Here is a 12,887-nt window from a genome sequence, read left to right as displayed (position 1 = left end):
ATACCCCTGCCCTAGAACTAAGATCTTCCACAGGAGCCCTTCTCACTGCCCCTGCAGGTACTTCCAAGGTGACAATACAGAACAGGGCCTTTTCTGCATTGGCCCTTTGATTCTGGAGATCCTTCCTGCAGGATACTTGTATGGCTCTCTCCCTGCTTGTGCTTAGGGCAGTGATAATTCTTTTTTTAAAAAAGCCCAGTTTTTTTTAGCCTGTCTAGCTTTATTGCTGCCTGTGTTTTCAGCTTATGTTGTCTATCGTGACTTGGTTTTGTTTTTCTTGTACACTCTTCTCACGACCTATAGAGAAGAAGAGTGGGATCTAAAATCTTTTCATAGAAATAAATAAACATGAGCATAGGATCGGGGGGCTCTTTAGAAGTCATTAAGAAACTCTGAAGTGTTACTCTTAGACTGAGGGTACCTTGCAAGTCGCATCGCCCCGGCCCCCTCAATCGTGGGGGCAAAGCAGTGTGTGTGTGGTACCTTGGTTGGCTGACTGGCATTTGTGATCCTCGTGCAATAGGTCGGCTGTTTAACACCAGCTGTGGCATTAAGCTGTTACCATCCATAGCACTGTTGTTTCTCACTGGGGCACACTACTCCCACCCCCAAATTCAAGTTGCTAGAATCCTCCACTTCAACACTCAGCTATGTTTACTTATGGTATGTTTAATTATGGGATGACATCTACCCCAAACCTCACTCACTGCAGGATCCCTGCTTAATAAGTTACCCCCTGCCTACTACCACCCAAAGCAAGTTAGTGTTCTGATCTAGAGTCAGCCTTCTCTAAGGGCAAGCAATTTTCCATGGTGAATTGCTGCTCTGGGCTTGTCTCTTTTCAGCCACTCTCCACGGATGTGGATGATAATTCGGGAATAACTGAGTGATCTAGTTACATCCTCTATGTACATCCCACATGGCGGGATGACTTGTCCCTCTGTTCAGTGTCTGATTGAAAGGAGCCAAGGTGATGGCAATTAACCACTCAAAAGATTTGGCCAGTAGCCTCCTCTCTCCTAGATATTTTGGGCTCATGGGAGAATTTTTTATTGTATTTCTCATGGGATAGTGGTGGGCTGTTTGGGATTTTCTCAGCTACATGATGGACCCATAAGAAAATGATGCCACTTAACCTCACTGCCAAATTATTAATTCAGACACTTGTATACTGGAATCTTAGCGAAAAACAAATATAGTTGCAACCCAAACCAAAACTGCAAATAGTATTGCTGTTCAGGGTGCCACCTCCAGGATACTGTAAAGGGCTGAATCAAGCCATTCTATTGCACACTTTCTCAGTTTTCCACTTTTCTTTTCCAAATGATATTTAGTATTTGTGGCTACTGCCCACAGTTAGTCCTCAGTTCTCATCAAGCTGTTTTTCACCTTCTCTTAGGTTTTTTTTAAACAGATCTTTTTAAAAAGACTTCTGCAGATTTCAAACTTTCTCCAAGTATGCTTATGCTTCTTAATGGACCTGTTTTGCCTCTCTCACCTGCGTTCACTCACTCACCTGAGTTCACCGTTAATGGAATGATTGTAAAAATGAAAAAAAAAAGTTATTCAGTGCTCTAATAATCAGGTGGCAAAGTGGGCTTCTTTTTACACATTCCTCCTGAGCTACTGTTCTAAGGTTGAGCTAAGGTTGCAGTTGAGGACTAAGATTTGGCTTAAATGGTTGTTTTTGCGTGTGCCATGTGTGTGTTTCATAACCCTGCCTTTTCTCTCATAACGAGCACTGTCTTTTTTGTCCACTGCAAACCCCCTTGTGGGTGGGTGCAACCCAATATCTGCTTCTGTTTTTCTTTTCTCAATATGTCGTTCCACTTCATCTACAACCGGTGGTGGAAGATAAAGAGAACCAGGACTTGGATGCTACAAAGGGCATGCTTAATTGCTTGTTATTCTTTGTTCCCTAGCAAATGTTAGGATAATGCACTAACTGCAGGCAATGAGCATAACAGGTTGCCTGGTAGAGCTGCCAGCTACTCTTCCAAATGTTATTTTTAATTTAATAAGCTCTTGGCATGCCAAGCCACATCTTACACTTCCTGAATGCTTTATGTAGCTCACAACTCTCCAAACTCCACCACATCGAGCTGCTTTGAACATATGATGGCAGCAAGTCCTTCCCTGAAAGCATCCCTACCTGTTTTGGCCAGTAGGTGCCATTCCATAGCTTCACTCTGATAGCAACTGAAGTGAGTTTAGGAGTCTAATTTGTGTGTAAATACTATGAGGGTTGATTCATACCTCACTTACATTAGCTTGTTAATATTCCTGATCCCAGGCCAATCCAGACAATTTGCAGTCTGAAGTGAAGTGCAGGATCTGTCCCTGCTGCTCCACAATTCCACTGGACTGGCCATGAGATCTCACTTCATCAATGCTGACACAACAGGATCCTTCCTCTCACCTGTGTTCCAACAGAGCGCAAATGACCAGGAGGTCTCAGGAGAAATAGCTGGAGGGTTTCCATTGTGGCACCGCCCAAATTCCCTTGCATTATCATAGGAAGAATAATCAATTTAATCTCCTCAGCTCCATGTCTGAATCTATCATTTGACTGGCAGATTACAATACAATGCATTATTCTGCTAAAATGCCTTCCCCAGTGCCCCACACATTTGTGTATTTATGTTTGAAAGAACAAATCCTTCTGAAGTGTAATTATGAGTAGAGATGCTGGGTTGCTTAACCATAGTTCTGCAACCCCACATTTCTGACTGAAATTTGAAGATGCCATCTTTTTATTGTTGGGTGGAGCAAGTGGACTGAGGAAGGAGGCTTTTGTTTTTCACTGAGATTGCAGTGGCATCCCAGTCTATGCTTTGATTTATACAACACTCTTTTCGTATAATTTAATCTTACAGAGAAGGGTCAAAGATGTGATATCGCCAATTGTATTTGAAGCTGCCTACGATCTTGGAGACCATATCACGGCAAAGGAGGAAAAGGAATTGCCTTCACTCAAACCTGTTCTTCGATGGATGAAAGGACAGAAGATGGCTCAGAGAAACCAGGTGAGATTCCAAATGATCTTCCTGTTAAAAATGGACAAATAACAGCACCATGAGAATCTAGGAGGGAAAGAACTTTGCACTAAAGCTCATGTTTACCATGCCAGGTAACACCAGATTTAAAAAGACTGTTACTCTGGAGCTTGTTGCAATCTTGTACTGTATTTAGTGAGGGACAGGCAGTCTGAGAGCTTGCATTCAGTCTTTCTGAGCACTATACAATGTTTCTAGTCCAGGCATCCCCAAACTGCGGCCCTCCAGATGTTTTGGCCTACAACTCCCATGATCCCTAGCTAACAGGACCAGTGGTCAGGGATGATGGGAATTGTAGTCCCAAACATCTGGAGGGCCGAAGTTTGGGGATGCCTGTTCTAGTCCTTACTGCTGCATAAGTGTGGTTGCACAAATACTGTAGCTCCCCCTGCCCCATAACTTTTCTGGTATCCCTCAGGATTTGTTTTTTTTCACCATCACATATTACACACTATATTTTTTTTAAGAAACCTTCAAGCAGATGATCAGAATGAACTATGATGAATAAGATGCTGGGTATTCACTTGCTGCCTATTCAGAAGAGTGGCCTCCTATCTGTATTCCAAATTTCGTGTACTGTAGTTAAAAATATCTGCTTCCAACTGGTACAAATAAATGAATCTTAACTGAATACCGCTTTTGCCAGAGGGCAGAAGTGTGTGAGCGTTTCCCGAGGAATGTGGCCGCTGTCACTGGGCAGTTTTTCTTATTGCCTCTAATTTTGTAAACCAAAGTCAAATGAAATAACATTAAACATGTTGGGTGGGGATTGTAAGGCTTTAGACTCGGCATAGTGTTTGTTGTTTTGCTCCACAAAAACTATGGATTGGGGGTGTTATTAATATTTTTTTCATTTAGGTATTACCTAATGCAAGATGTCTCTAGGCAAAACTGCACACAACACTGCAAGAAACAATTTCCTGAAATACATTAATCAACATCAATGACAACATTCCCACTTAAACAAAGGACTAAACACAAAATCCCCATTTAGAATGCTGTATTAACATTACTGGCTGAGAAAGATGGCACTATAAAGCACAAAAAAACCTGCTACTGCTGCAGCTAAATCTATTAAGATACCAAAAAGTATGAGAAGTCAAATCTTCATCCGGCATCCAAAGGGGGTTGTAAAGCGAGCACCATGCAAGCGTCCCTGAGGAGAGCATTACAAAGGGAGGGGGCCAACACTGAGAAGGCCCACTCTTTTCTTGCCACCACCTGAATTTGAGCAAGAGGGGCCTTCACAGATGTCCGTAAGCTCGAAGTAGGCTGGTTGAAAGGCTATTGTAGTGTGGAATCAGTTTAGGGTTGTGCCTACATTAGGCAGACGGAGGTGGAAGCCTCAGTCTGATGGTTTTGAGTGTCATGAAAGAGTGTCATGAAAATTTACAAACAATAAATTTATTATTTATAATAAATTATAAATAATAATTTGTTATTTATACCCCGCTCATCTGGCTGGGTTTCCCCAGCCACTCTGGGCGACTTCCAACCGAATATTAAAAACAGTACATCATCAAACATTAAAAACTTCCCTAAACAGGGCCGCCTTCAGTTGTATTCTAAAAGTAAAATAATTGCTTATTGCCTTGACATCTGCTGAGAGGGCATTCCACAGTGCAGGTGCCACTACTGAGAAGGCCCTCTGTCTGGTTCCCTGCAAGCTCACTTCTTGCAATGAGGGAACTGCCAGAAGGCCCTCGGTGCTGGATCTCATTGTCCGGACTGAATGATGGAGGATGGGTTTTTTTTTTTTTAATTGCTATGGTTTTACTGTCAGGGTGGGATGTGTCTTCCAGGCCAGACACTGGTTACGGCTTGGCTGCTCCTTATCATATAGAGAGCTTCCTAAGCCAGCAACGCATCAGGTTTGAGGATGGTGAGAAAACTCTCCACACAATAGGGAGAAGTCCCACAGCAACCAAAGGTTACAGCACACAGTGGAAACTCTCTGTGAGGAAGTGGCTGGGGAGCAGATAGGACGCTTTGTAGACCAGCCCTGATATCATTCAGGATGGCAACAGAGGAATTTCATGAGGGGTAGGGAAGGCAGTGACCAGTTTCACAGGCATAGCCTTGTCAGGCAGTTCATTATCCTTCAGAACATCTGCGACATGTAGGAGTAAAATTATTTGATGCTGAGAATGTGCTCTGATGTTGGGTAGAGCAGAGGAGAAGTTGCCAGTTACTCCCAATATGTCCAAGATACAGATCTTGCCTTTATTACAGGAAACTGCTTTCTCCTACCCCTCCCTCTTCGCCTAATTGAATATAATGTCCGTCCCAGACCCAAACTTTGGTTGAGTGGAATCCCTAATGCATCCAGCCCCACCCACATATACTTGCCTGGCTTCTCATGTTGGAATTCAGTGGTCAGAGGGAACCCAAAGTTGGCAGTGAATGGACCCTTCCCATGCCAGGAAATCCAAGCATGATCCCACCCAGTTTTCGAATACAATTGGCTTGAACTGGGCTTTCCTTTAATGAATCAGGCCTGCATGCGGGAAGGAAAGCCAGGCTGGTAGGCTTGGAAGTAATTTAGTCATGACTCGAAAAAGAAAGTGTCTAGAAGCATTTCTGACTTTGAAATGCCTGCAGTTAATTAACTTAAGCAACAAAACCATACAGAACGGCCATTGCCTTTATGCTAAATGTGACTTGGGTATTTGCAAAACCATTCAGTTATGCAGACTGGGGCAGCGGCTTTTGGTTTCTCCTTTGTAACAGAGATCATGCGATTGGCAGGTGGGTTGCTCCACCCAACTATCAAACAAGTCCCTTGCACAGCACTTCCCAAGGGCCCAACAAGCTGAAAATCTAGGCAAAATGCAGAGCACAGAGCTGGCAAGGTTGCTTTCTGAAGGGATCAGCTGTGCAATTTACTTCCCTGTGGGAACTCAGCAGCATGGCAAACCAATAGAGTCAAACTCAGTGCCCATCAACTGGTTTGGCTGCTCAGGGGGCTTCATGCCTGGGTTGCCCCTTATCTGCTGTCCAATACTGATCCTTCGCGCCAGGAAATGGAACATTTTCCTGGCAGGTCAAGGAATTTTACAGCTGTTTCTGGTCACCTCTTGCAAGAGCACGCCTGCTTTGTTTAATAAAAGGATTCCTTTTTCTACATTTATAGCTCCTGAGGAATTTGCCCCCATTTGCGTCACCTGCTATGACTCTTGATGGAAGTACTCTGCCAGTTATTTTGTCTTCTTGTAACCCGTGTCTGCAATTAAATCCCAGAAAGTGTTCAGGAATGTTAATTACTTGTCGTCAGTGAGATGAAATCAGGTGCTTGCATTGGGATTCATGGGATGTTTCCTATTAGACGTGCTTTACAAACAGCCAAGAGTCTGAGGATGTGCAGTAAAAAGCAACTGGTTCTTTGCCATCACTAGATGCAAGGAAAAGCTTCCTTATCAAGGAAAGGTGAAGAGGGTCATATGTAATGCTTTGCATTTGATCAATTCCAAAGATAGGCTTTTTATTTATAACTTCCTTTATTAGCCTTAATTTTTGAGATTTCGAATCTCCAAGCTCTCTTCCAGACCATGTGTTAAGGCTGATTCAAACTACCGTATCATTTGCTTTTTAACTTGGTTATGTCAGCACAACTTGACAGTGGCTCATAATTGGTGTTCTGTGGACCCCAGAGGGTCCATGGCATCATTCACACAAGAAAATCTACCATTGCATTATCAAATTTTTCAAAAGTAGATTCTGCACCATGTCAAACAGAGATTATTTGGTCTGCTTGTTTCCCCCTTCCCAGTAACGTTATTTTCTTAATTCTCATAGACTGTTTTTGAGAGGAATTGTCAGTCAGATGACTGCGCCGCTGACCTTAACCTTCAGGGGAAACTATTCCTATCTGGGTGAGTGCCACTTTTAAATGCTTGATTCATTTTGGAAAAAATATTGGTTTAATAATAATAATAATAATAATAATAATAATAATTATTTATACCCTGCCCATCTGACTGGGTTTCCCCAGCCACTCTGGGCAGCTTCCACCAGAAGTACAATAGTCCCTCGACTTACGAAGTACTCGACTTACGAATGAAAAAAAATGGCCACACGCTTATGTTTTTTTCGCCATCCGAAAGGAAAACTGTTGCGGTTTAGATGGGGTTTTCTCAACTTACGAATTTTAGATGCGGTTTACTTGACTTACGAATTTTTCCGTTTCCAATGCATTCCTATGGGAAACCACTTTTTTCGGCTTACAAACTTTTTGACCTACGAATGTGCATTCAAAACGGATTAAATTCGTAAGTCGAGGGACTACTGTATTAAAATACAATAAACTGTCAGGACCTGTATAATTATGTTTACATGCATAGATGACACACTATATTCAGAAAACTAAACTTTAATTCCCCCTTTCCCCAACTTTTTGTTTGCAGGATATTTCATACCCCACCCCATGCTATCTATCTATCTATCTATCTATCTATCTATCTATCTATCTATCTATCTATCTATCTATCTATCTATCTGAATTATTTGCGCGCCACCTTTAATTTCAAAGAAATGCCAAGGCACTTTATGTTGCTTTATCGATGCTTCTCAGACGTTTCACGTGCTTGGGTATGATTTCTGCATTTGCAGTAATGTCTCCCCTCCCCATGGTTGAATGTTGTTACTGACACATTCTGCAACTGCTCCAGCCACGTCGCCCGAACCTGTGTGCATTTGATCACAGGTCTGTCAGCAGCATGCAGCCCGCAGCTGTCAGGGAAGAGAGGAGTGGTGTCTGGGGCCATGTTCAGAATATAACAATAGCAAAAAGGCAGGCACACAAAATGGGTTTGCCTACGTGGCACTACATATGTGAAAAGGGATATGGGCAGCGGGCGGAAAGAGCCCCTCTTGGTTATTAAAAATAAAGCAAGCGGCAAAGGAAAATGGACAGGTGCCACCCCTGGAGCAGAACGGGCAGGCGGTTTCTAGCAGTGCAGCTGGAGAGTAAATCCTCCCCGAAGGACTATATAAATGGAATAGCACTCCATGCGGTACCATGAGAAGGAGTGCAGCTTGACCGGGAGTGTTAATAGAAAAAGCAGAGTGGCTGGGCTCCTCGCATGGCTTCTGCATTCCCTGTGGGGGAGAGGCAGGGAACAAGACTTGCACATGGGCTGTGTGTTGGTTTATGAAGATGGGGGAGTGCAAATGATCTTTGGATGGAAGACGAACTTGTTATAAATGACCGTTATTGATGGGAGAACTTCAAAAGCAGTTTTTCTTCCTCCCGTGTATTTCAGCCACCTAAACTTTCCCTGCTCTTGTCGTTAGAACCAGAGTGAGTTTTATTTCCCAGCATATTCCTCTATCCCACCCCCCGCAAATGCCGACATACTTGGCCAATTGGCACCAAGTATTCAGAGACCCTTTCAGAATCTATCTCCCAGCTGTCATTCATTTGCAATCCCTCTGTACCATGCCAAGCTTTTTCTCATTTTTCATTGCTGTGCATTGGGGGAGGGGTGGGTGGAGGGGAACGCCGAATCCTGAAATGGAAATTGGAGGACTTAATTGAGGTGCAGGAATTCCTTCCCAGTTAGTGTCAGATTCACAAGATGCCATTCCTTTGTTGTCTCTCATAATAATTATAGTGCTAGCATGTCTGGAGTCCAAGTATATACTGTAAAGCGTGTGGATATCTATAAATACGGTTCAGCCCAATCCAATGCGTGCCAATGTATTTGGATGGATCTGGGCAAGAGAGGTTAATTTGCCATAACCACTTAACTCAGAGAAAACAGCCTTAAACTCAACGCTCCTTTCTTCTGAGTAAGCATGCATAGGATTCCACTGTTGAATTAGGGGTGCTCTGTTAATCCACCAGCTCCTATTTCTAATGCAGATAATTGGTGTCTCAGAGATGGAGCCAATTAGTCTGGACTTTGGTCGCTTCTGCCAATTCTGGCCAGTGGATTTTGTTTAATAGTGAGATGCATGGATTTGACAGTGGACAGGAGTGGATTGCAGATGAAGGTGCCCATCCAACTGTATATGTCTGTCAGCACTGCATTATTTCAAAGAATTCCTGAGTGCAATTGATTACACATTCCCATCCTACAACCAGACACATCTAACTACCCATATCTGTAGCTGGTAAAGGTAAAGGTAAAGGGACCCCTGACCATTAGGTCCAGTCGTGACCGACTCTGGGGTTGCGCGCTCATCTCGCATTATTGGCCGAGGGAGCCGACGTATAGCTTCCAGGTCATGTGGCCAGCATGACAAAGCCGCTTCTGGCAAACCAGAGCAGCACATGGAAACGCCGTTTACCTTCCCGCTGTAGCGGTTCCTATTTATCTACTTGCATTTTGACGTGCTTTCGAACTGCTAGGTTGGCAGGAGCTGGGACCAAGCAACGGGAGCTCACCCCGTCACAGGGATTCGAACCGCTGACCTTCTGGTCAGCAAGCCCTAGGCTCAGTGGTTTAACCACAGCGCCACCTGGATCAGAAGATAAATGGGCAAATCTTAATATTTTGTCACAGTCTGTTTTGGGGGAAGGGGAAGGTATCTGTACATTTTAAATATGTCTATTTTGCCTTTATGCCTGACACAACAAAAGAAAATGAGTGCATGATAAATTCAAGATTTTTCTAAATAAACGTTAAAAACATTTATCCTACATTTCAGCAGAACAATGAAAGCTTAAGATAGCTGAGAAATATAAAATGAATGTCCTAGAAACAATCCTTTTATTAAAGCTAGTTCATTAGGATTAGTGCTGCAACCAAGTTAGAGAAATTGTAATTGATCGTCTTCAGATTTTTAGTTAATTAATTTATTGATTAATTTGCATTAAGATTAGAGCTGCTGCCTAGTTAAAGGAATTGTAATTGATTAATCATCAGATTTTTAGTTGATTAATTTATTGATTAAATTTGCACAAATTTACAATTCATAAAAATGCAATCTTTCTCTCTCTAAAAAATTAAAATATTGAGTTTTATTTGGCAGATGAGTTTGCGCATTATTTCCCTCTTGTGGGGAAAATGCCAGCTGACTCCAATAGCCACATTTTTTAAAAAAAAATTGTTTGGGATTGCCTTAACAATTGTGGATGAGTTGCCGTTTATTCCCATGCCAGCATGTGCCACTCATTTGCCTTTCTGTAGAACTGAGACCCACCCCATATTAAGAGACCAACATCCATTTTTACTGTGTAAAAAAATCCACCCCTCTGTTAAAAACTTGTACCATTATTAATGGATTCAAACTACAAGAAAGAAGATTCCACCTAAACATTAGGAAGAACTTCCTGACAGTAAGAGTTGTTCGACAGTGGAATTTGCTGCCAAAGAGTGTGGTGGAGTCTCCTTCTTTGGAGGTCTTTAAGCAGAGGCTTGACAGGCATATGTCAAGAATGCTTTGGTGGAATTTCCTGCTTGGCAGGGGGTTGGACTGGATGGCCCTTGTGGTCTCTACAAACTCTATGATTCTAATAATGCTATGGGGAAAATTCATTCTTGATGTTGTTTGATTGGGGCAAAACTGGCTCCAGGTTTGATGGGCTATTGGGCATAGTGCCTTCTGGTGGGATCCCTCTTTCACTGATAGGCCCCACCAGGCAGTAGCTGCAGAAACTCCAAGCAGAGACGCCAATTTGAATAAAATATTGGGGAAAGGGGAGTCCCACGCTGCATAACTGACCTCAAGATGCAGTGCGCAGACACCATTTGAATGGCAATGCCTATCAACTGGGGGTGGGGTGGCACCCTCAAATATTTTATGGGTGGTGGTGGTGAAGGAACTTAGGAGTTGGCTCCTACGTCTCCAACAGGGCCGGATTTAGGTTTGATGAGGCCCTAAGCTACTAAAGGTAATGGGGCCCTTTATAAGTCCAGTTGTCCTTTGTCAACAACAAATTGTTGCTTCTTTTTTGTGTTGAATATATGCTATATGTTAATTTACGGACCTAATAGATATCTAAAGCCATTTGCACATGCAGAATGTCGGCACCCTATATATAGAAATGAGCAAACCAGTGATATTTTAGGGAGCAGGCTAGCAGGCGGGGCCCATTACTTACATCATAGTAGCCTACGCAACACAAAACACTGTTGTTGTATGTAGGTTTTATTTTATCTGTTTTTTATCTTATATTTTGGAAATGTACATCCATTTTTTCCCTTTAAATTTCTTGGGGGCCCTCAAGAGAGTGGGGCCCTAAGCTATAGCTTGTTTAGCTTATACCTGTACGTAAATGCCAGCCCCACCATCGCATCTTGCCGCGCACAGCCGGCATGGAGCGCAGTTTCGGAGACCTCCGAAGCCGCACTCCATGTCGGGGGAGGCAGGCAAGACGTGGTGGCGGGAGAACGTCTTCCCCCGCCACCGCGTCTTGCCACGCACACCTGGCATGGGGCTTGGCAGAGGTGGGGAAAAGGCGCAGGATCGTTCCTTCGCCTTTCCCCCACCCCGCCCGACAGAGCCGGATCCGACGAAGCTTCTGTTGGCAGCAGCGGCGCTTGCTCTCTTGGCTTGGGGAAGCGCTTGCCTGCCTTCCCCGAGCCAAGAGAACAAGCGCTGCCACCACCACCAGTTCCCCCCGGAGCCCATAGGAACACATTAATTGACTTTTAATGCATTCCTATGGGAAACGGTGCCTCGCTAGACAAAATTTTCGTAGGACGAATTGAGTCCTGGAACGAATTAATTTCGTCTAGCGAGGCACCACTGTATGTACTGTATGCCTGGCAGGAAATTATAATCTGTGCCTCTAAACCATTCCCCCCCCCCCCAAGTATGGGTGTGTGTGGAGAGACCATTTCTTAATTGAGATGGGTAGGTTTTGCCCATCTCTACCCAGAAACAAAACTCACAACCCATTCAAATGCCCATATGAGGAAAAGGAAATGATAAAAAAGTTAAAGCTGTTCACCACTCCAGTAGAGATGGCATTCTTGGAATACAAGCTCATAAAGTTTACTGTTGGTTGCAATAAAGAATTTGTTGCACAGTAGCAAGTGATTTATGTCAAGAAAAAGAACTATACCCAAGCCAGATATTTTTAGCCAAGAAATGTATAAGTGCAAAAGAAAAGTTCTCAAACAGCAGTTCTTCCATTTCAGCTCACCAGGTGACCCTTAAGAATCCAAATTTCAAACTTCATATAAGTTGACTGTATGCAAGGTTAGTAAAGGAAGCTTATGCAGATGCTTAAAATCAAATCTACTGAGTCAGATTTATATTACAAAAAGCCAAACACAACTGTGCATTTATGGTGTTCTGGCTTTCATCACAAATTTTCAGCCTGTGCAATGTCAAATGGGCCTGGATTTACTGTTTCTGGAGTTTCAATGCTCTCTTTGGCAAACCTTATATTGCAGGGACAGGATGGCAGTTATGCATGCACTAGGAATTGCAGCATCTTCCCCAGGGCCCGTTCATTTTATAGCCTTGAGCTATGCCACCAAATGGTTGGATTATTACCATATGTGATGAACAATGCTGAATGTGATCTATCAAAAAGTGTCTTCCTCGAGAGGCAGAAAATAGGTGGCAGACTTTCTGCAACTGCTTTTGTGTGCAAGCACAATTTTAGCCAGAAAACACTTAATGAACTCATTTTTGCAGCCCGCTCAGGACTGCAAAAATGTCGGAGGCTTATCAAGCATTTTGCAACCCCCAATACTGGACAAGCACAATTATCAGGTTAGATTTAGAATAGCAGCAACAGCTCGGTCCCGGAGCATTTAAATGAACCAAACTCCTCCACCAACAGCTCTCTTCTTTGCCAGTTTATCTCCTACTTGCACTTTCCAAACCCACCGAGACTCAGAAGTTTTGGAGTGGGGAGAGAAAAACCTGCAC

At 43.3% G+C, this 12,887-nt stretch overlaps 1 protein-coding gene across 2 annotated transcripts in view; it reads left to right on the top strand.

Moving 5' to 3' along the window:
• The window catches only part of ITGA9 (integrin subunit alpha 9), a 173,404-nt gene that overhangs the window by 82,823 nt on the left and 77,694 nt on the right, over positions 1-12,887 (top strand). For both annotated transcript variants that reach the window (XM_088654274.1, XM_088654275.1), the window contains 2 exons: positions 2,877-3,026; positions 6,852-6,928. In XM_088654274.1, the coding sequence (XP_088510400.1) occupies positions 2,877-3,026; positions 6,852-6,928 (227 nt within the window). The remainder of the gene's footprint in view (positions 1-2,876; positions 3,027-6,851; positions 6,929-12,887) is intronic.

The sequence above is a fragment of the Zootoca vivipara genome, chromosome 11 (assembly GCF_965207765.1).
Source record: "Zootoca vivipara chromosome 11, rZooViv2.hap1.1, whole genome shotgun sequence".
NCBI classification, from domain to species: domain Eukaryota; kingdom Metazoa; phylum Chordata; class Lepidosauria; order Squamata; family Lacertidae; genus Zootoca; species Zootoca vivipara.
Note: the sequence above shows the minus strand (reverse complement) of the source record. Positions and strands in the feature narration are given on the sequence as shown.